Raw genomic sequence first — 22,223 nt, forward strand, 5'->3', positions numbered from 1 at the left:
TTTACTAAACAAAGATGCACTGTCCTCACAGGATGTCAAGGCCCAGTCCACAATTCCTCTGCTCGGCTACCAGGTGGAGGACAGCCCGAGACCCACCGACCCTCCCACAAGCTTCAGATTATCTCAATCTAAATCAGTCCACAGCTTTGTCGCAGAAAGCGAGGAACTGAAACAGCGCTGGCTCAAAGTGATCCGTATGGCGGTGACGGGAGAGGAACCAGAATCGCCCGAAGAAAGCCATTCTACGGAAATCACCCAAGAACCAAGCTCTAACGGTGTCTGAGCAAAGAGAGCAAACTTTTCTTAAAGACGTCTTGGTGTGGCGGTGCAATTAGTAAGAAAAGTGTTGATGCTCCTGCTTGTTTTTCACAGACTTGCTGCGCCATCACTATTGGACGGTCTGAGCTATACAGCATTTGTCCAGTTGTCCTAAAGTTCCATTTGGATTTGAACACATCCAGGATATGGGGGTTAAAAGGACATGGACATCAGCTTGTCCCTTAGATTTGAAGTTCATGCAAATGGAGCACGTGTGAAGAGTACATGGGGGAACTAAAAGCTATTCCACCAGCTTAGCCTACTACAGCTGATGCACTGATTCAAGTCGAATGTAAATATTGTACAACAATTGGACAAAATATTGAACATTTACATGTATGTAGTATATTGAAGCAAAAATCCAGATTTGTGGATGCCATTGTAAAAGGACACAAGCGCTTTTCAAAAAGTTAAGATTGCAATCTACTGCAACTATAAATTGCATTCAGTTACAGAACGCGCTGAATGCAATAGACACTCCTTCTTTAAAGCCGTCGTTACTTTGTCAAAACATGTGTTGACACTTTGTTGATTCTAGGGTTGCAGCGGTATAGGCTACTAGTTTCACGATGATATATATATATAGTTGTATTAAATTTGACAATTACCATACCGTTTATATTTACTAATGGACGGTATTGGACAAATGTAACCGCATTGAGAATCTCATCTGCGCATGCGACAAACACTCTGGCGCTGCTGAGGTAAAAAGTGTGAGTCTGAGGGATACAGCTTCACAACATTTGTAGCGCGTCTCAGTCCCATCCATTATACTTTGTTACTTTTGATAAGAAACAAAGTCTCAGGTTTAAAATGCGGTCAATTTTCAAACAAAACCGTAGCGGCGCTCTTAAATGTGGTATGACAAATCGCTGTAGTTTCATTTTAAGCGGGAGCGCGCAGTGAACGTGAACCGATCATCCACAGCGCGAACGTCAGAACAGAAGGTAACTTATTTGAAAGATCCACAACAACTTAGGCTACTGAAATGTCATTTAATCGCCTAATCGGGGATTTAACCACGGATCACGTCAATAAAACTGCGTTTGAACATGTCAGGAAACATTACATTTACCTCAGGAAAGTAATCCATAGCTCGATAGCTACAGAAAGATCTCCAGGGGGTTAATTAACCTGTTAATTTGTGTGTGTGTGTGTGTGTGTGTGTGTGTGTGTGTGTGTGTGAGAGAGAGAGAGAGAGTGAGTGAATAATTGGCATAAAGCAAAGTTTGTATGAAAACTACCTTATGTGCAATTTAAATGTTTAGTAAGAAAATATGTTTTTTGTGTCGAATTTGGAGTTATGAATTCAGTAATTGGTCTCGGTTGTTTATTTTACCCTTTTAATAGTAGCCTATAGGCTAGTAATGTTCCAAATGAGGCATTAATTGGAAGATTTTTTTTTTCTTTAAGAAAAACTGATGTGTAGCTAACGTAAGTTGCGATATTTTCAAACGATAAATAAGGAAACAAATGATAATACCATGAAACCGTTAGGCTATTTTCAGAGATGGTTTCATGGTTATCATACCGTGGCGTGATAATCTCATACCGTTGCAACCTCAAGCAATTCCTGACCATTAGCAGTAGTCCATGACCAACAATGCCTATTAAACTTGTCTGGGATGTTATCAAAAGAGCTTCATGCCAGCTTCTGCTTTGCAGTGCTTCAGCACATCAAATATGAAAGATTCATAAACCTGTACCTCGATCAAGCCAGATGCTTGCATTAAGTTCCTGAAGAACAACAACAATGTGATTGTTTCACCCACCATAAGCTGATTCACTTTTCCTTATTTAAAAGCTCAATCGAATCAAACATGACCAGAATAATGGTCTTGATGGCAGTAGCTTAGCAATCTGACATTGAAATTGATTTATCAGAGATGGACAGTGTGCGATTTATCAGATTCAACTCGCTAATCAATAATGTATTGACATGAAATAACTGGTTGTAAATCAAATCTGTATAGAAGTTTCTGTAATATACATTTTATTCGTAGGCAGTCAGCCGACCAATAGGGAAGGGTGTGAGGATGAGTTTTTGTTCTGTATATGATGCCTCTAGTGTGGGAAGCACAATCAGACTCAGTAGGCCGCTGGAGCAGGAAGACACGTCATGTATATGTTCTTTAAATACTACAAATATAATTTTATTTAAAAATAATTTATGGGAGATATGCATGATTTTACATAGCACAAAATTACATGTTTAGTCCCTCAGTTCAGTTTGGACCTTTTATTCATCCCTTTGTATCCTGAAGAAATAAGCATTTCTTTCTTTAAGACAAATCAGAACGAGCTGCATATTATTGGAAATTGACTTTCATCAAAACTTCATTGTGAGATACAGACCTTTCACACTAATTAATCTTAAACTAAATTTTCATTAAAAAAAAATGTGGTTTGATGTTTCTGGGAAATATTGAACATGGTTTAAAAGATACCTTACTTTGTAACATTACAGCCAAGTTATATTTTTTCCTTTGCAACCAGTTGATTCCACAGTCCATTGTTTCTGAATAGGATGTGCCTGACATTTATAATGTAGTCATGAACACTTTTATAGACGAACTAGGGAGGCAACTAGGTTGGTATCTTGAATATGTGCATTTCTGTATTAAAACATGGACGTGTGCGTATTGTTGCCATTTGAAACCATCCTTACCATGTGATCTGAATGTAGCCTGCAGGTATTATCACTCCCTGAATCCTTTCTGCAGTAAAGCTACACCAGCTCTCAAAGCCAAGACAGCCCATTTTAAACATACAAAATAAACTGAACATTATGCACTTTTCTGTCTTCTATAAAGTGTACCTTATAAAATTAAACAAGATTATTCTGCAATGGTTTTGAGCCTCAGCTATTCACTATGCAAATCACAAGAAACGGGAATTAAGTGCTTAATTTGCTCAAGCAGATGTACAATACTTATCATACTGACATTTTAGTTTTGTCTTTAAGTCGCACATTTTGCCAAGAAGATTACAGAAACCACATGGCTGTCTGTTTAGAAAACCATTTATTTAGCACATTAGAAAAAAGCAGAAATCCAATAGAGACCTTCATAAGACAATTGAATGTATTGATAGTAATCAAAACTGCAAAAAGCTCTTATTTGACACCTAATTGAAAAGAATAATGTTCCGCACACTTTGTGATGGTTCAGCCTTTGGCATGATGCACTAGGCCCCGGATCCTGCGCGTCAGGGCTTGGATGAAGGTGTGACGGGAACGGGTTTTACTATACAGCCCCTCGACCTCCAGCAACTTCCTCTGGAGCGGCTCACTGAAGCTGTTCGCCACATCGCTCTGCAACTACATAAGCAAGAAACGCTCAAAAACAATACCAAGCAGAGAGTCAGGAAGATTTCTTTATGTTTTTTAAAGTCTCTTATCCTCACCAAGGCAACATTGTGGAATATTTACAATTTAAAATAACATTTCTGATTTAATATATTTCTTAATGCAACATTCCTGTGATCATTACTCAGTCTTCAGTGTCACATGATCCGTCAGAAAATATTATAATATGCTGATTTACTGCTAAAAAAAACAGCTACGCTGCTTAATATTGCTTAGTAGTAAACCATGATATTTTCTTTTCAGTATTAGAAAGTTCAGCATTTATTTGAAATGGAAATAGAAATGTCTTTAATGTCACTTTTGATCAATTTAGTGTCGGGGACCTGTGGCTCTTTGACAAAGACCATGTGGTTCGCCAGTTTGCACCCTTCATCAACATATGATCATTTAAAACTTAGATCACTAGACATTTGCAATGTACCTGTTCAATATCTTGTTGGCTCACTCTTGACACACTTAAACCTCTGCTGCCACTAGGATCTACACAGAAAGAAATTGGTCAGACATTTGATAAACAAGTCCTTCATGCAGTTAAAAACAACCTAAAACTGAACTTTGAAGGATAGTTAGCAGGACAGCTGACCTCTGTAACCTGGCAGAAGCGAGTCTTTGGGGTCAGTGGGAGTGCAGTAGAGCAAGTAGAACTCTAGGTGGCGCCAAATCACAAACAGGCACGTCTCAATGATATCTTCAGAGAAATGTCAAGAAAAACATGCAACTGCTGTCCACTTTCCAGGTGTCAGATTGTAATCACCAGAAAAAAACAACTCAAAATAAACAGTCAGAAGCTTAAGAAGTTATTTTAGAAAGCAAATCGGAGCATTTCTAGATTTCTCCGTCAATCTTTATGTGTTAGGATACAGGAACAGAGGGCAAGAAGTTTGGCTCTGTTGTTGACCAGCTGGACGAGCCGACGCTTGGCAAGCACGTTTCTCTGCACTGATGGGATCTTTTCCACTCCACCAGAACCAGACACCAGACCCTGGCACAGCTTTGCACACAAAACAATATGTTAGGCATAGATAACCTATCTTCCAAATTCTGAACCTTTTAATCAAACAAGCAGAGAAACATGTTCTCCGTCTTTGCATGTATACCTCCTTCAGTTCCTCAGGAGGAAGCTGTTCCACTCGCTCGAGCTTGTTCAGGCTCTGTCTGTGGCTGTCATGATATCGGAAGAAGTCAGTGGCGCTGTTCTTCAGTAGGAGCAAAACCAATCCCAGACTGGGCACCCGCGCAGAGGGAACGGACACATCTGATCCAACACAGGAAAAAGCACGGTTAGTTTACAGAACCCAGCCAGTATGTTCTCAACATAGTCACAAAGACCAACCTGCTGGTTCACTTGCTGATGGGCTGAACAGGCAGAGAGAGAACTGGGCTTCAGCTGAGCTTTGCAGCAGTAGTGTCTGGCAGTACTCCATAATATTAGCACAAATCTGAGAAATCACACAATACACATCAGAGTGAAACATCTAAAGGCTGAGATAAACTACTCAACTTATGCCCAGATTTTAGTCCTGATCTGCAGTCTAGAGAAGTCGAGTTGCCTGTCTGCAGATTTTGGCCAATCAGAGTTGACAGAATTACAGAAAATCTCAGGCTTTTCAAACTGCACTTAACACCGTGCTAGAGGTCTGAACAGGATGGATTTTTTAATCCCACTCCCGCCCTACCGAGAGGAGCAAGTGGGAACTATGTTTACTGTGACATCACCTGTTGCATGACAACCTCCATTTCCTCTCTCTTTTCTGCAAGGTCGGCAGGGGAAACAGTGTCCTCAATCTGCTTCAGGTAGCGAGCGCGATCAGTGCCCACCAGCCGCACGAGCAGAGACAACGACTGACGCTGAAGGAGGGAGAAAGAGGAAACGTCAATCATGTTGTAAACTTCATACATTTCTACATATGTCAAATTGTATAACCTATTAAAATAAAGTGATGTAGAATCATTACTGACATGAACTAACATCTAATGGACAAAATGTTTGACCCCCTGAAGGTCACTGTGTAATTTGCACCCTGACTAAGACACATCAGGGGAAGCATTTAAATAATCCTATGAATGCGCTTAAAAAAATGCAGAATCGAATCGCATCGAATATTATTGTGAATCGTCTGTAATCGTTCTGAATTTGCAAAAATGGTTCTTGAATTGAATAGAAAACCTATGAATCATGAATTGAATGAATTCACAGCCCTAATGTCATCATAATAAACTGTGAATGGTCTTCTTCCTTACAGTTGTTGTCTTGCATATATTTAACGATTTAAAGTCAACTAGTTCTCCCCTTTAAAAAGAGGTTTTTAAAAATCTTTTTTCAATATTTCACCTGGAATCTGCCAATGTGTCCCTGTAATTCCATAAGGACGGCACTGTTGATTTCCTGTCCCATCTCGAGGGCTCCTGAAACCCAAAATTGACATGCACAGCATTAGTCGTGCATCAGTTTGTGGAGCACTTCAAGCAGCTGTAGTGTTGCAGCACCTGGCAGTGCAGTCTTGCTGATGATGGCAGTGAGGAGAGAGAGTTCCTGTAGGGCACCCATGCTCATGTCTTGACCATGCAGAATTGACTGAATGACATCAGAGTGAACAATGAGCCACTGGAGCACCTATAAACGAAAACACACATATGTTTATGTAGCATTTAAAACTATTGATTTTAGTGTTGATTTTTTATTTATTTAGACAAACATAATATAATATAGATGCTAACAGTGACATGCAAATGCAAACAATATGTGTTATAAGGAGAGTACTTTTATAACATGGAAGTATTCATTTAGTTTTAATGGATTCTTCCATTAACCTTGTTTATTTTTATTGTATCTACTCTTTTGCTATTCTTAATTAATGTTCTGTAAACATTTAAAGATGCAGTAAGCAATTTCTGTGAATCATTGTTGAACACTTTTATTTAAAATCAACCCCTCCCTTCTTTTCTCTTTATATATATATATAAAGATTTAAAAAAAAAACTTTTATTTTACAATTTATTAATTGATCTAAAGTGACAGTAAAGGCATTTATAATGTAAAAGTTATGTTCTTTTTAAATTTATATTCATCAAAGAATCTTGTAAAAATGTATCATTGTTTCCACATAAATAATAAGCAGCAAAACTGTGACAAGAAATGTTTCTTGAGCACCAAATACGCATATTATCATATTAGAATGATTTCTGAAAGATCATGTGAATGAATAATTAACATTTTAGAAAATTTATTTTTAATTTTTTATTGTAATAATTAGGGATGCACCGAAATTGCGGCCACAGGTTTTTGGCCAAAAAAGAAAACCGGCCCAAAATATGAGCTGAAAACATATGCCGCCCTGGCCCTCAGGGTTCAGTGCTCAGGCTTCACTTTCACCGTTATCACTGTGTGGTGTGACACTCCGTTGCTCGCGGCCCATGCCAACGAGCCACTCATGCTCATTGGAAAAGCTAAGTCCCCTCAAATAACGTGCCGACATGAAATTTTTCTGTAGACTTGTTTCTGTTTGCAAATAGCCCTATAATGTGCTGTAACATTGTGTGGTATAGCCGTGCTGGGCAACACTGGTTTAAGTATGCAGTAAGATGTAGTACTACATAAAAGTATATACTTATCCAATCGCTAGCTACACTCTTTTAGCGTATAGGAGAGGGATTCAGCCTGTTTCTGAGGACATCATTACATGGACGTTTAAGTACCTGTGCTGCCCCCTGCTGGTGCTGCGTGGTGGTGGAGGTCAAGATGACCTGCATCAATCTGAGAGTAGGTAGCAGGATCTGTCTGTATCTCTCTAGAGGATTAGGAATAAACCCTGATGGATCTCTCTGCCCAAACACTCTGAAAGAGAAATTAAGAGAGTAAGGCGGCAGGGTAGAGAAAGACAATCGTTCATCTATAGCTTCGACTCTAGACTATAGAGTACCTGAGCGCATCGTTTTGAGGGAGCATGTGAAACACCTGACACTCCACCAGCTGACTGACCAGCCCACAGCGCAAAAGCTCCATCGCACCCTGTGCTGTCTTAGCCACACGGATCAGCAGAGCAATTTTGGACTCGTAGATGTACAGTGGTTTTAGTAGTGGAGGCTGAGGTGTGAGCAGAGTTTGCAAGGCGGCATCATCTTGTTTCAAGCTCTCAACCAGCACACGCAGGTAACCGCTGTTACACAGGTATACCAGCCACTGGCACTGTCTGTCTATAGACAACACCCTGTCCAACACTGCCAAAGCCAGCATCTGAAAAAGAGATTGTCCTCGAGTCAACTCAATAGACATTTGGAGGTCTTCCTTTCGTTCCTCGTTGACCAAGCAAGATGATGATGACTTATTTGCTCTTACCCTGCCGATCTCATGGCCGTCGCAAGCATCTCTGCACACCACTTCCATAAGTGCAGTGCCATAGCTCTCAATAATGGCCAGGTTCTCTCTCTGCAGCTTGGAGAAACAATCTTCAGGGGCAGTCAAACGCTCCCACATGGATGTACCTGCAAATTCAGTATTATATATTATAATATTTGTATTAATTATTTTGTATATTACTTAATATTGCTCTTAAAATGGGTTAAAGCCTACATGGTTTTCAAAGGCAGATACAGTGTCAACGATCACTCTCAATTTATAAAACAATTTATATAAAATGGAGGCTCAAAATTGTAGGTAGCTAAATAATGCTACCTTCCGAGGCAATCATGATGTCCAAAAATGCTGTCTAGGAATGTAGGTGTATGTGAATAAAATCCTATACAGTATGTGCTCATATACCTGTCTGCAGTGTCTCAGGCTCCTCGGGTTTCTGGGCAATTTGCAGGTAGTAGAGAAGAGCGCCATAAAGGTGAGCTCGTAGACGTTGGAAACCTCCACCTTGATGTAAACAAACACCAGGGAGTAAGACAAGAAGGTTGACCATTTAACTTCTAACATGGTGGAATTAATTTACCTAGGTCAGCTGATTAGCCTTAAATGTGACCCGTCTAACCTGTGCACAAGATAAAATCCAGTAGCTTCCTCAGAATGAGGTGAAGAGCGGAGTTAGCGATCGAAGCAAATCCTGATCCAGAACCACCCTCTGGCACCGCCCCCTGCTGCTCAGACAGAACCGATTGGCTGAGGTGTGCTGTTAATGTGAAGACCGCCCCGGCTACAATTGGCATCAATTCACCTGCAGCATCTTCCGATAACACCTACAGAAAAGAGAGAGAAGGCAAGTCAAATTGCTGTTCCACATTTGGATAAAAGCATCTGCTAGAAGCAAATCAACGTTAAAAACACACTCAGTTCATTTCCATCTGTTGTCCTACCTTGTCGTGCAGGTCCAAAAGCAGGTCTCTGATGATCAGCTGGCGCTGGTCTGCTGGGATGAGCTCTGAAGGACAGGCCGTGAGGATGGTCTCCACCAGACTCCTCCAGCTCTGCAGAGCGTGACGCTTGGCACTGAGACTACGCCGCACACGGTTCCTCTCCACCACCTGCTGCAGGACTGAGTTCACCTCCTGATATCGACAGAACATGAAATAATCAGTACAAGGAAACACAGTTTTTGTATCTCTTGCCTTCAAATAACAGATGCACAAACCTCCATCAGCAGTGGTCTTTGCCCAATGGCCGCCATGCCCTGCAGTGCATTGATCTCCGCAACTAAAACCCGGCGGAGCAACTGAAACATGATGAAGCAATGAAATAATTAATTGCATGTTTTATAATAAAATAAATTACAGTATGAGATCTAGTGCATGCAGATTGGTGAGCCATCCGCATACCTTGACGTTGCAGACCGTGTGTCCCTGCTCATTGACGTGTTCACAGTTGGTGATGACCTGTTCTATCTGAGCACGCTCAAAGAAGTCCAGCTGCAGAAGCTCCGGGGCCTCCTGACTGAAGTCTATGGCATCCAAAACGCTCAGCAGCCTCCTGCGTACTGAGATCACCAAAGAGCAATGGATGTTTACTAAATATAATCCAAATCAGATGGCGCCTTCCTTTGCTAAATGGGCGGTCAGACTTTCCCTTACCTTTGGAGACAGTGCCAAAGTGCAGGAAACCGCTGACTGATCTACTCTCCTCCTCCATGCCTGTCTCTCCATCTGCTACAGATACAATAAATGCATTTACTTCAGTGCAGCTAGCTGGTCATCTTAAGGAACTCTGGGAACTCATACATACCTGTATGTAATGTGTGTGGTTGGTCATCGAGGAGGAGGTTGAGCAGTCTCTGTGTGTGTGAACGCTGGCGGTTCAGTGAGGTCACTCTAAGCTCAATGGCTGTAGTCTTCATCAACCAGGACATCTGAGACAGAGCAGCAATCTCATTCTCTGTGGGACATAAAGATGGAGTCAATCAGAGGCATTAACAGTTGTTGCTATCCTTCCTATAAACCTATATGTGAAATTATGATTAGTGGGTTACAAATCAAAGATAAAAAGAAGTTAAAAAGTGTCTGGATGGGCTACTACACAACACTTCTGAGAGGCTGTTTTACTCCCTTTGTCATGTTTAAAATGGATATTACACTATCGTTCATAAGTTTAGGTTTAAAAAAAAATATATGATTTTGAAAAAAGTCTCTTATCTTCAAGGTTGCATTTATTTGATGAAAAAGACAGTAAAACAGTGATATTGTGAAATAATATTACAACTTAAATGAACTGTTTTCTATTTTAATATATTTTAAAATGTAATTTATTCCTGTGATGGCAAAGCTAAATTTTCAGCAGTCTTCAATGTCACAGGATCCTTCAGTAATCATTCTAATATGCTGATTTGGTGCTAAAAAAACCCATTTCTTATTATTATCAATGTTGAAAAAAAAAATTTTGTGGAAACTCGTACATTTTTTCAGCAATCTTTGATTAATAGAAAGATCAAAACAACAGCATTTATTTTAAATGGAAATCTTTTGTAACATTACAAATGTCTTCTCTTTACTGCTACGTTTGATCATTTTAAAGCATCCTTGCAAAATAAAAGTTTTTTTTTACAAATTATTTAAAACTATTCCTGACCCCAAACCTTTGAACGGTAGTGTACATCTTCCACTGGATGTTATGGACACACAAAATCAAAACAAAGAGTGCAGACAGGCAGTGGACCTGATAATATGAAAGGCAAGTGCTGCAGATGAGAGAACAGGAAGTCCTGACTGGTCCTGAGGTATCGCATGGTAGGCCCTGAAGTGTCCGGACACGCGCACAACTGATAGATGACCTAGGACGAACACACACAAAATATATTATAGAATATTAAAATATTATACACACAACATACACACAAATATATTATCAGGGTTGCTGTGTTTTTTTTAAGTCAAATTAAGACTTTAAAATGTACCGTAATGTAATTATATAATATAACATATGTAAGCAGTACTCAAATCCATACTAAAAATATAACTACAAATAGTAAACACATAACAACATGTAACATCTTAAAACATGTCTTAGTAAACGTTCAAATCTAAAATGCAAAAACTGGATCTAATGTGACTGAACAAATTACACATTTGCAGAACACAGAGCACTTCAGCCTCCAATTTTTTTTTTTTATGGTGCAAAACATCCAACTTTGCAGTTGCGTTTGCCACCGTGTGTTCACCTGATTACCGGTAGAAGAGTTGCTGCATATATCATGATAATTGCTGAAGATTTTATTACAGTATTATCCTACAAACAGGTTTAATCATTACTTTTTTTTATAATAAAAAGCACATTTAAATTCAACAAAACACAAAAAAAAGTTAAGACATTTTTTAAACAGATGCAAAAGAACTATAAAGAACAATAATAAAGAATCAGAACCTTTTCAGTCAATATCTAGGGCATGTTTTAGTCCATATTCAAATGTAAAAATGTTAAATTCCGCAAATAGAAACATCTGAATGGCTCTTTTAAACATGTTCAGAAACAGAAAGTAGCGTAGCCTCCTTTGTTTATGGGGTTACTAGGGTTACTGGGGTAACGAGTAACAGCTCGGCTGAAATGCGACATACATAAAAATCTAAAAAAAAAGAATATTTGCGAACTAGGTAAAACAAAAGACTTGGTCCTACACAGCTTAACAATCTTTCAAAAAAATGTTCAATCAGATTTAAGATCTTAAAATGTAATGCCTAGCAGAAAAAATACAAATATTTAAGACTTTTTTTATGGCTTTAAAATCAGGAGATTTTAATTTCAGACTTTTAAGATTTTTTAATGCCCCACGGGAACCTTGATTGTTCAATAGCATATTTTAGATTTTAGCTATTAGATTTTAGATTGCAGTGTCTGAATGTAAATTGGTAAAGTGTTAAGTGTGTGTACCTGGTAGCAGAGTTCAGCTAGTTGAGGGGCCTGTTTGATGAGCACAGGTCCAGTACGCCACTCACAGCCCCTCTGTAGCAGACTGAGGATCGCATGCAGACAGCTCCGTGGACAGCCAAGAACACCTTATTGATGGAAACATGACAATAAGGAACAAACATTTTGATGTTTTAGGTATAGCATAGAATGTGTGAGGTTCTGAATTTGATTTTGAGTCAAATTGAGATCTTACCTGGGTCCTGCAGGTTAGTGGAGGAAACTGGCTTCTTCACTTCATAGCCTAATAGATACAGGCCCAGGTTGGGGCCCTTTAGGTCCAGAGAGGTAATCAGAAGGTTCAGGATGTGGATCTGGGTTTCATGACGGATCCGGGCCACCCGTTTCTCAGGGTCTGAGTCTGAACCAAGAAAAAGGGGTGTTAGATGCTGCTTTACACAATTCATAGATGACATTTGGCCATTTTGAGATTTTTAAGAACTCACCATCTGCGGTCACTCCCTCCTGAGCTTCCTCACTGTCCAGACACTCCACAAAACCAGCCATCAACTTCTCGCTCACTGCCTGCTCATTACAAAACAGTTATTTCATATTTTTTTTTAAAAACCTCCTATTCGTTTTATTACCTATAAACAGTGTAAGGTCTCTTACTTGATCATGTGTGAAGTCTCCAACCAGTCTGGCCTGGATGTTTGGGTAGCGTGCGATACGGCGCAGGATCTTGGCACTCTGGAAAGCAGCAGCAGGGTTAGAGCTGCTGTGGTACAGGTACCTGTGAAGGCCAAACAAGTAAAATCAGCACAGGTATCCCTGAATCAGACACACATTAAAGCATTCCTGAAATGGAGGGGGTGGAATTATTTAGCTGTGAACAATAAATAGTAGATATATATATATGTGGAAAGCAGACCTGGCAATGTTGGTGATGTGATCGGCACGTCTGCTCTGAGCACTGACACCCTGCAGGAGCTGTTCCACAGGGGAGACAAGTAGCGATGTCTGACTTTCTCTCAGCAGATCCATAAACGTCACTTCCTTCTGCAGGGCCAGCTCCAACAAACACAAACAGTGCAGCACTGCCGACTCCAACTGCTTCTTACCTACAACAGCAGCATCGACATACTGTTATAAACAAATACAAACAACTGGAGTAATTACAGCCATACCAGTTGTCAGTCACATGATCCTTCAGAAATCATTCTAGTAGGCTGATTTGCTACCCAAGAAATGTTCAGGATTATTTGATGAATATAAAGTTCAATAGGACAGCATTTATTTAAAATAGAAATATTAATATAAAATGTCTTTACTGTCACTTTTGATCTATTTAATGCATCATTCCTAAATATAAGTATTAATATCACAAACCTTTTAAAATAAGTTAATGTTTTCATGTATTAAAATACTACAATTCATGTACTTTAAAAATGAAATCATTATCATTTATAAATTGTTTTATTTTCACCCTATCAGCCAAATAGTATCAAATTTAAAACTTACAAGTATTGGCCACAATTTTAATATTTGCTGCATTCCCAATACTAATATTTAAATAGGCATTCCATTAAATTAAGCATTAAATAACATTTTAATTACTTGGTAATGAGTTGTTTTAAAAATGTTACTAACAAATGTGACAGGACATAAAAAAAATGCAGAGCAGGCATCTTGAACTTACCAGGGAAGGGGGCGTAGGTGTCTAGCTGTCGAGCGCCCTCCTCCAACAGGCTGAGGCAGAGAGAGAAGGTGGGCGAGTCATTCAGCAGGTGAAACATCAAGCTGTGCCCTGGAGGCTTATGAGCCAGCACCTGTTCCCCCTGCAGTTCCACCATCTCTTGCAGGAAGTCCGATGGCTGCGGCTCATATTCTCGTAGAAGTTTGTGAAACACCTCTAGCACTGCCTCAGCTACCTCCCACTGCAGAAAAAAAGGAAATAAAGATACAAGACCAAAAATGGAGGCGAGAAAGGGATTAGAGAAATGTTTAAATCTAGCAGGCTCCAACAAACCTTTTCTGCTGGCCGACGGTAGGCACGTGTGGGGAAGGCCAGAAACACAGAGTCGCGCAGGAAGTCAAGATAAGGCTGAAAGCCTGGTGCACGCAGTCCTGCTCCAAGATTCACCGGGAGTGCACTCTCTACCAAAGTACTAATTAAATGACAAAAGGCTCTCGTGAGTGGATACTCCTCGCAGCTCGATTCAATCTCATTCAGCTCCACCTGTTAGAGGAAAATAAAAATTAGTGACACAGTAAAAGCACATATTATACACACACACATCACAATTAATCATATTAAAACTGGAATCGCAATATGGCTCAGGCTGCAGTTTAATTAAATAAATGTATACCATGTCGGTCATGGTGTGAAGCAGGCTACTGTGTCCTTTTTTCACGCGAGCAGCTCATGATCCAGTTTCTCAGGTCATTATTCCGTGTCACAGTAAATGCCATCTCAAATCCATAATCATAAATATTGTACTGTACAATAAAATGATGATTTTTCTTAAATATTTGATTCTTATATTTTTATTTAGTAACAATACAAATCATAATAATCTATCATAAATTCAGCAAAATGTGAAGCCCTAAAAACAAGCACAGTGAAATTGAAGCTTTAAAAAAACAGCATTTTTTAAATCACAAGTAGATTGTTTTGGTTCCAAATTGTGCAGCCCTAATACTCAGCATACATGATAAGAAACTGTACCTCAATCCCAGCTGCCTGTTTCTGTCCAGGGGCTTTTACTGTCTGCAGGATCTGAGAGGGGGAAAAAACAACATTGATCAATATCATTATAATCAAGTTAACTCAACTGAAAAAAGCCACTAAAGTGGGAAAGACCACACTATCTTTGTTGAAACTGTTTAACAAATAGATTTTCTTGAAGTTAGTAAAGCTTATTCAGTTTAAACATTCATTATTTTAGTGTAGGTCAGTTTGGCATTATAGACTGGAGTTTTAATCACCTGTGTGTACTCCAGAGATTGCCAGAGGGAGGCAGCGATCTCGGGCGATTTGCCAAATGCGGCGAGAACATGCAAAACTTGAGCTTTCAGCACGGGCTGAACACTGCACTGCAGCAATCCCAGCATCACCACCACAGGCGTCCACTGAGGGTGTTCACAAAGAGCCAGACGAGCATTCTCACTCTGAAAAATAAAAATAAAAGAACATGTTTAAACACTGAGATACCAAGAGCACTTTTTCCTGCTAGATGATGTGATGAGGGCTGGGTTTCGAAACTGATTTCCTAATTCACTTTGATTTGATTCAATAGTGATGTATTCTTGAATATTTCAGTTTTGCTTTGAAATCAAAACGAAAGTGTCATTTATTCATCAATCTGACTAAAAATTAAATGCAAAAGAGATGCATCCCAACTTGCTGAAATTAAAAATATTATTTATTAAACTTATTTTGCTCAACATTTAGAATTATAATTGTTCAATTAATCAACTGATATAGTGATCTTTCACATATACATGTATGTGTGCTATACCCAGGTGATGATAGTGGTAAGCAGCTGGAGGAACGCAGTGAGGCCATCCAGCTCTCTCTGAGTGATGCCTCTGATGGGTGGGTGGCGGTACTGTGTGCTGTCGGCATTGGGCACGTCACGTCGCAGGTTCTCGTGGTAGAGCATGAGAGAATGAAAAAAGTGCTCCCACGACACTAAACTGCCCGACACTCCAGCCTGCCGGTTCTCTCCTGAAACAGTCATCATAAACAACTTGTTTACAACAGCACTCATATTACACTATTCACTTTTAAGATCTGAGAGAGCAGTTACCGTGTGGAGCACCGTTGGTTTTAAGCAGACTAAAGCAGTAGTGGGAACACTGAGGGCCATTAGCAAGTCCTTTCAGCATGCGCAAGTAAGGGATGTAGAGAGTAGCAGGGAGCAGATCACCCATCTGACGCACAAACTTGGAGAGAACCACCTGAGGTGACACACAAATGTATATTCCAATTTAGGACTTTATTTCAAACCAATGGTGATGAATATGACCTGTGGAGTTTAAACCAGTAATGTTTCATTTAATGTTTCATGTCACGTCACCTAAATATATTTGGGCACTGCATATTGTAGGACGAACACTTTTTTTCTATAAAGTACATCTCTAGTATAGTTTAGCATAGTTAGCAGGTATTTTTCTGACACACCTGTTTGTGAGGGGGTCTTTGGGGAGGTCCTCCAAGAAAAGATCCAGTGAATGAAGTGTGGTGTATAGACTCAGATGGACACCAGAACTCCAGGGCCAGCTCAAGTTCAAATGGATCTTTACTGTAAAACTCTCCAATCTGAAACACAATATTACATTAAATAAATACAGCATTAATTACAATAGTTCAAAAGTGCTGATTAGTGAGATAATGCTTCAGCGTTAGTAAAAATGGGTGCATGAGATCCTAATTAAATAGAATTGAGATTTTAGAAGCAATATGTAAAGATGCTATTCATTTCCTGGCTGTAGAGAGATGATGTGCTAGAAAGAAATGCTGTCAAGTCTGTAGTACGAGATAAATGTAAAGGGATGCTCACAAGGATCATCAGGTGGTCCAGGTCCTTGCGTAGAGAAGATGGTGGCTCGCTGCCCATCTGCAGAGCCATGTGGATCAGTCGAGCATCTTCATCAGCACGGTTACGCAACTGCTTCACCTGCAAAGTCAAAATTTAACATTTTTAAAAACATATTCAAATAGAGAGTTACTTTGAATTGTAAATTTTATTTCACAATATTACGGTTTTGCTGTATTTTTGATCAAATAAATATAGCCGTGTTGAGCATAGGAGAAATCTTGCAAAGCCCAAACTTGTGACCGATAGTGTACAGTATATGAATAAACAGCTTAAAAAATGCATGCATTTCTCCTCGCACCTTCATTGGCATAAGAGCCAGGAAATCAGTAATCAGAGAATGCAGTCGGCGTGTGTAGAATTCTTCTTGGCTGAAGCCATCACTTCCCAGGATGCCCTCTGTCAGGAAGAGGAAGACACCTCCCAAAAGCGCCTGGTCTGCCAGAGCCTCATCTGCCTCAGTGTACTCCACTAGAGCTGAAAAGAAAATGAATGAAATTGGGCGAGAGTACATTAACCTGTTAACACATCTATAAATGTTTTCATGCGTTTTCAAGGTTTATCTACTATTTGCATCTACTATAACAAACTATAGCATATACAGATCACGTAAAGGCTGTATCTATGACGCATCATGATATAAATAGCTGAAGTAAAAGTGATTTCGAAATTAACAACGGCCTAAGCTATGGAAGGGGTTGTCGTGTAGATACCTGCGCCCTGAGGAAGTTGGGACAGGGCCCGCAGAGAAAGAGCCCAGGCCAGCTGCACCACTGCCTGCAGCCCTGGAAGCTTCCAGGCCTGACCCTCCACCAGCCGATTGTGCACTGCGGCCACATACTGCTTCTCCGTCAGTAGAGGCAAAGCCTGGAGCAAATCTAATCAACACACACAAAATGTATTTGTGAAAACGTAATAGTATCTACTCTACGGGGTAAACAACATAATAGTTTTATAAGTGTCGATAATAATAAAGCATTTAAAGCTACCAATGATGGTTGAAAAAAGCATGAATACCTTCTCTATCCTCTGTTCCTTGCTCCAGAAAACTAACATCCAGACAATAAAGCAAGGCCATGACTAAAGCAAGGTTGACGCGATCCAATGAGCCATCAGCCTCGGCAGTCACCGTCTCCAAGTGACTGATGAGAGCCAGGGTGTCATCTTTGCTTAGAGGTGACTGGCATGTCCAGGCAAACAAACACTCTGCCAGTGACTGTCGGCACTCTTTGACGAGGTCAGATACCTGTACCATATGAAAAATACTAATTTAATACTGTCTATTAACATTCATTTGCATATGTAATTATCATCAATATGTATAGGATGCTTCACCTCTTTCCTGTGTTTCTCATTGCCAAGGCCCCGCTCTTTCTGAAGCCTCTCAAACACACGGGTCACGTTGACATCCGAGATCAAGTTTAAGATTTGCTTGGTCAAACCTTGAGCCATCAGCTCATCCGTGAACCGTGTGGTGAGATTCACCAGTTCAGGACTACATGGGAAGAAATCATGACAATACCAAAGAATTACATTTAAAAAAAAAATACATAAGTAATGAACACTGCACACTTCTACAATCTATCTGAAACCTTGGGTTGCCCCTGGTACAAAATATTTTTTACAAACTCAAACTTCTTTATGCTTAGACTTAAATCCTATCGAAGTTGGGACAGAATTCTATGACATTTTAAGCTTTTACGTATCTGGATGTTTATAAGTGGCTAAATGGGACAACAGAGGCTGTCAGGGACATTAAACGTCATTACGCTGAACAGGTAAACTCACTACTGTGTCCACTCTCTTTGTGAAGATTATCTTCAAGAACAAAATGTTTGCTGGTCACAGAGCATATTTTCATCAATTATCCAAACGCCAATGAAAAATTCTATTGGCTTTTTGTTGATGGAGTAGAGTGATGCAAACTTTTGGTTTGGACTACAAAAATAACGCCATCCCTGCAGTAATCTATAAAATGTGAATGTATCAGCTAGAGTTTAACAGAATGCTAGCAAATGTATGGCCTCAAAGCTAACCGATAGGACTAAAAGCTTCATGCGGTCTGTAATAAAGATTTTAACAAATTTCTATAATCCTGGGAGATGTTGAGTGGTGCAACCAATAACCTGTGAACCTCGAATGAGCTTTGTGAGACCAAATCATGGAGGATGAATGAACGAAGAACAACAAACCTCAAGTCAAGTGTGAACGTCTTCCCGTGTCTGGACTGGATGAGCGAGCGGAGCGAGTTGGCCACACAGCGTTTGCCATCCCAGTAAAGGAGCACAGCTACCAGGCCTCGAGTCAGGCCGGGGAAGTGAGGCTGCTGGTGCTCTCCTAAAAATACACATGAAGATCACATTATTATAAAGCAACTTCCCTCCAATGATATCATATGAGCAATGTGCATTTCAACAGTCCCGAACGAGTATGTTGATTGTGTGTACCTGCCAGCAGCAGTTCAAGGGAGGCTAGTTCTCCCAGGTCAAAAAGGTCACTAAGGATGAAGGCTTCTGAGATGAGCTGCTCAGGAAGCAGTCGTGCTCCCTGCTGGCCCTGAATAGCAATGCCTTCAGTGCTGGCTTTCCGAACCTTCTCTCTTTGTTCCGCACTCTTCGGCTGTTTTGCGCAAAAAAAAAAAAATTGTTGATGAATTCAGATCCGTTTCGTAAATTGATAAAAAAAAAAAAAAAAAAAACATGCACACAAGTCACACGGACCACTTTTATGATACTTTGATGGCATTTACAACAAATGCTAGAATGTATTTTGAAGCTTTCAAATCAGGTTACAGATAAGAGATAACAAAACAGGATTTTACGTTTATTTCCATTTCACAAGTAATTCATAATTTCCCAGTAAACTCAACAGTACAATTAAAGGTTTCCTTATGGATTGTCTTGATAAAATGTACTGAAATGTTTTTGAATCTATGGAAAGTAAAAACCTACTGGGTTTTTGAAGAGGGAGAGGAAGTTGGGTTTGTGTTTCTTCAACTGCAGATCTAAAAGATGAACGCTCTCAGGCTGACGGCTCCATATGGCGCCCTCCACGGCTTCCCAGAGCTCCTTCAGCGGGCCCCACAGACTGGCTCCTGCAAACCAATTCAAAATATGTCACAGAAAATTTGGTTTATATCACATTAAAAACGGTTAAGCATTATGCTTAATTATAATGTTCAGTAATATTATCAATTTGACTGCACCGACACTATTGTATGAGAACAAAACTTTAACTGAATTGAGCAGGACGATAATACCCCTGTTTTCTGCAGAGCTGCTTTATAGCTCATTTGACTATTCATAATTGACAGAAGTTGCAACATCGACATTTTTACTAAACTGAACTGAATTAACACTGAACTGACTCAATCTGAATAATGACACCATTGTCTTCTTATAGCTGAATTGTACTAATTTCATAATTGATGAACAGTTATCGAACTGAACACAGAACTGACTTAAGCTGATTAGCTGAATAATGACACATCTATCCTCTGTAGAGCTGCTTTACAGCAGAATTTGAATTTGTCTTATATTTGAAGAAGTTTGCATTATTGATTGTTATTTTCCTGAGAAGCTGCTTTGAAACAATCTGTATAAAGCGTTATACAAATAAAGGTAACTTGACATTCAATTATAAAATCCATTCTGTTTTCTGTATACACGTACGCTATCAATGAGGATACTTTTTGGAGGATACTTAACGTTACATAATGTATCTGAATCGGTTATTGATATTCAATTTGACAATTTGTCAGAAAAATGCTTTAGTGCTACCATGCGGAGTTGCCTTGACTTAAAATTAGAGGTTGATTATTACAGCATTATCATAAATACAGGAGGTTGTAAAAGACATATGAGAAGTATGGACACCAACTTGGATATCAACTTTAAATTTACTGACAACATGAAACTATGTAACTTACAATCGGCAGCGAGCAAAATAGGAGCAAGAATTAATGCAAAATAGATGCCATGACTTATATTTAGGTTAGTAGAGGTTACTATATAATAATACCACGCTAAAACATATTCTTAAATACACATTAAAGCATCTTAGACTTAAATCATAAATTATCTTGGCCATTATTAACCTTATTTACAAATACAGACCATATGCACAAGTTTAGTTTTAAGAGACATTAATATTCCAAATAAACAGCTTTTTATGATCACACAGAGATGATGGTCTTACAATGACTTTTCCTGTTATAATAATTATAATAATGTGGGTAGATAATAATAATGAATGTGACGCATGTAGCTAACGATAATGTTACACACTTTCGGCATATTTACTAATGAAGTAACATGGAGAGTCGATTAAATTATTTGTACTTTAAATCTATTAAATTACATTGGTTTAAATTACCAATATTCGATACTCTATGCTGTATAAAACATGGAGTATGTTTATAAAATAGAATATCCATTTATACCTGAATTTACCGCCATCTGCGCCGCCATGTCTGAAGCGTGAGTGGGCTCAGGCTGTCCCGAATTTTGCCAGCGTGAAAACATAACTTTCAGTTTCTTTTGTAAAGAATGAAATATTTTAAATTTACATTTGTGTAAATTGATGTATTCATCTTATTGTTTATTTTGTTTTTTGACAACATGGTTTTGTTGCGTTACCGGGTAACGCACAGATAACCTCTAGTGAAATAAAATAGGTAGAATGGCAAATCGTCTTAAACCTGATTACTGAAATAAGCGAGGAGTTTGTGCCCGGAAAGTTGTCTCTAATTGTTTTTTCTAAACCATATATTTATCTACTTTATTAGATTTCCATTAACGTTATTGTTAAGTCGTTGTTATTTACGCGTAAATTATTGTCCAGACTCTGGCTGCGAACTGAACATAGACAGCTTTGTCACATGGTGCATGATCCTTTTCTCATCGCTTCTAACAATGGGCTAAACACAGTCACCTGTGGTTACAGGGATATGGCGTTTCATAAAATCATTTTACGGAAGGTCCTTGAACTAGATCATATTTGCATTTGTATGACGGAGGCAGATTCAAGCATACTACAACTGTTTTACAAGTAAGCGATAATAATGTGATTGTGATCTCAGTAAGATTCAGTAAAAACTAAGGCGTCCTAACTAGTTTTCCGAGCCGACAAGCGCCCCCTGGAGACAGAAACGAGCCCGTTACGTGAATTATGAGAGGGGTCCTCCACATTAGTGCCTGTCTGCCTGATAAGCTGCCTGACAACAATCCCAGGATGCGTTACATGCTCTTATATACTGTCTATGGTTACATGGTGCCCTTTTATCCTTACAACAACCACAAATATTTTCAATTGAAATCAAATCATCAATATAAAATAAACACATACAAACACCCATACCTGCTAGCTGAAAAATCAGCAGTCATTTGTAGCCTACCTTTTTTAACATTCAGGCCTAATTAAAATGATGTTTAGAGTAGGTGCAATTAAAATATATTACTTTATGTATTTATGTTGTCTTTTATATGATCTTATTAATTATGCATCACCCCACTAAATAAAATGTATATCTCTCCTCCTTTCACATGATCTTTGCCATACTTTTGGATATGTTTTAAGTAAATGTAATGGGTATTTTTTTATTTTTATGTGACAGCCCATATAAGTGCTTGTCTTTCTTTGTGTTCTGTGTCTATTTGTCCTCGGGGGT

General features: G+C 39.2%; 2 protein-coding genes across 9 annotated transcripts in view; one reads left to right on the forward strand and one right to left on the reverse strand.

Annotated features, from left to right (window-relative positions):
- Positions 1–3,166, forward strand: part of fgd4a (FYVE, RhoGEF and PH domain containing 4a) — a 56,155-nt gene extending 52,989 nt beyond the window's left edge. For all 7 annotated transcript variants that reach the window (XM_079621059.1, XM_079621061.1, XM_079621060.1 and 4 more), the window contains one exon: positions 32–3,166. In XM_079621059.1, coding sequence (XP_079477185.1) covers positions 32–283 — 252 coding nt within the window. In that variant the 3' untranslated portion in view covers positions 284–3,166. The remainder of the gene's footprint in view (positions 1–31) is intronic.
- A 156-nt stretch (positions 3,167–3,322) lies between these two features.
- nup205 (nucleoporin 205) lies at positions 3,323–21,690 on the reverse strand. 2 transcript variants are annotated; one of them, XM_079621049.1, is made up of 41 exons: positions 20,997–21,690; positions 19,507–19,649; positions 19,003–19,174; positions 18,748–18,892; positions 17,891–18,050; positions 17,573–17,801; positions 17,269–17,433; positions 16,857–17,032; positions 16,520–16,636; positions 16,141–16,278; positions 15,767–15,917; positions 15,476–15,684; positions 14,943–15,125; positions 14,683–14,733; positions 13,984–14,193; positions 13,654–13,891; positions 12,886–13,075; positions 12,627–12,747; positions 12,461–12,539; positions 12,211–12,375; positions 11,979–12,103; positions 10,770–10,884; positions 9,843–9,992; positions 9,692–9,766; positions 9,440–9,597; positions 9,256–9,336; positions 8,981–9,172; positions 8,659–8,863; positions 8,445–8,543; positions 8,022–8,167; positions 7,606–7,919; positions 7,382–7,520; positions 6,173–6,299; positions 6,018–6,091; positions 5,402–5,533; positions 5,019–5,124; positions 4,783–4,940; positions 4,547–4,676; positions 4,269–4,373; positions 4,107–4,165; positions 3,323–3,637 (listed from the first exon to the last, which is right to left on the reverse strand). In XM_079621049.1, exons 1-41 carry the CDS (start codon positions 21,076–21,078, stop codon positions 3,485–3,487), a joined length of 5,967 nt encoding a protein of 1,988 aa, XP_079477175.1. In that variant the 5' UTR covers positions 21,079–21,690; the 3' UTR covers positions 3,323–3,484. The 2 variants fall into 2 exon arrangements, with proteins under 2 accessions (XP_079477175.1, XP_079477174.1); XM_079621048.1 differs by having other exon boundaries at positions 9,692–9,763; positions 20,997–21,096.
- Between the last annotated feature and the right edge of the window lie 533 nt (positions 21,691–22,223).

Source organism: Phoxinus phoxinus (genome assembly GCF_949152265.1).
Source record: "Phoxinus phoxinus genome assembly, chromosome: 8".
Lineage (NCBI taxonomy): Eukaryota > Metazoa > Chordata > Actinopteri > Cypriniformes > Leuciscidae > Phoxinus > Phoxinus phoxinus.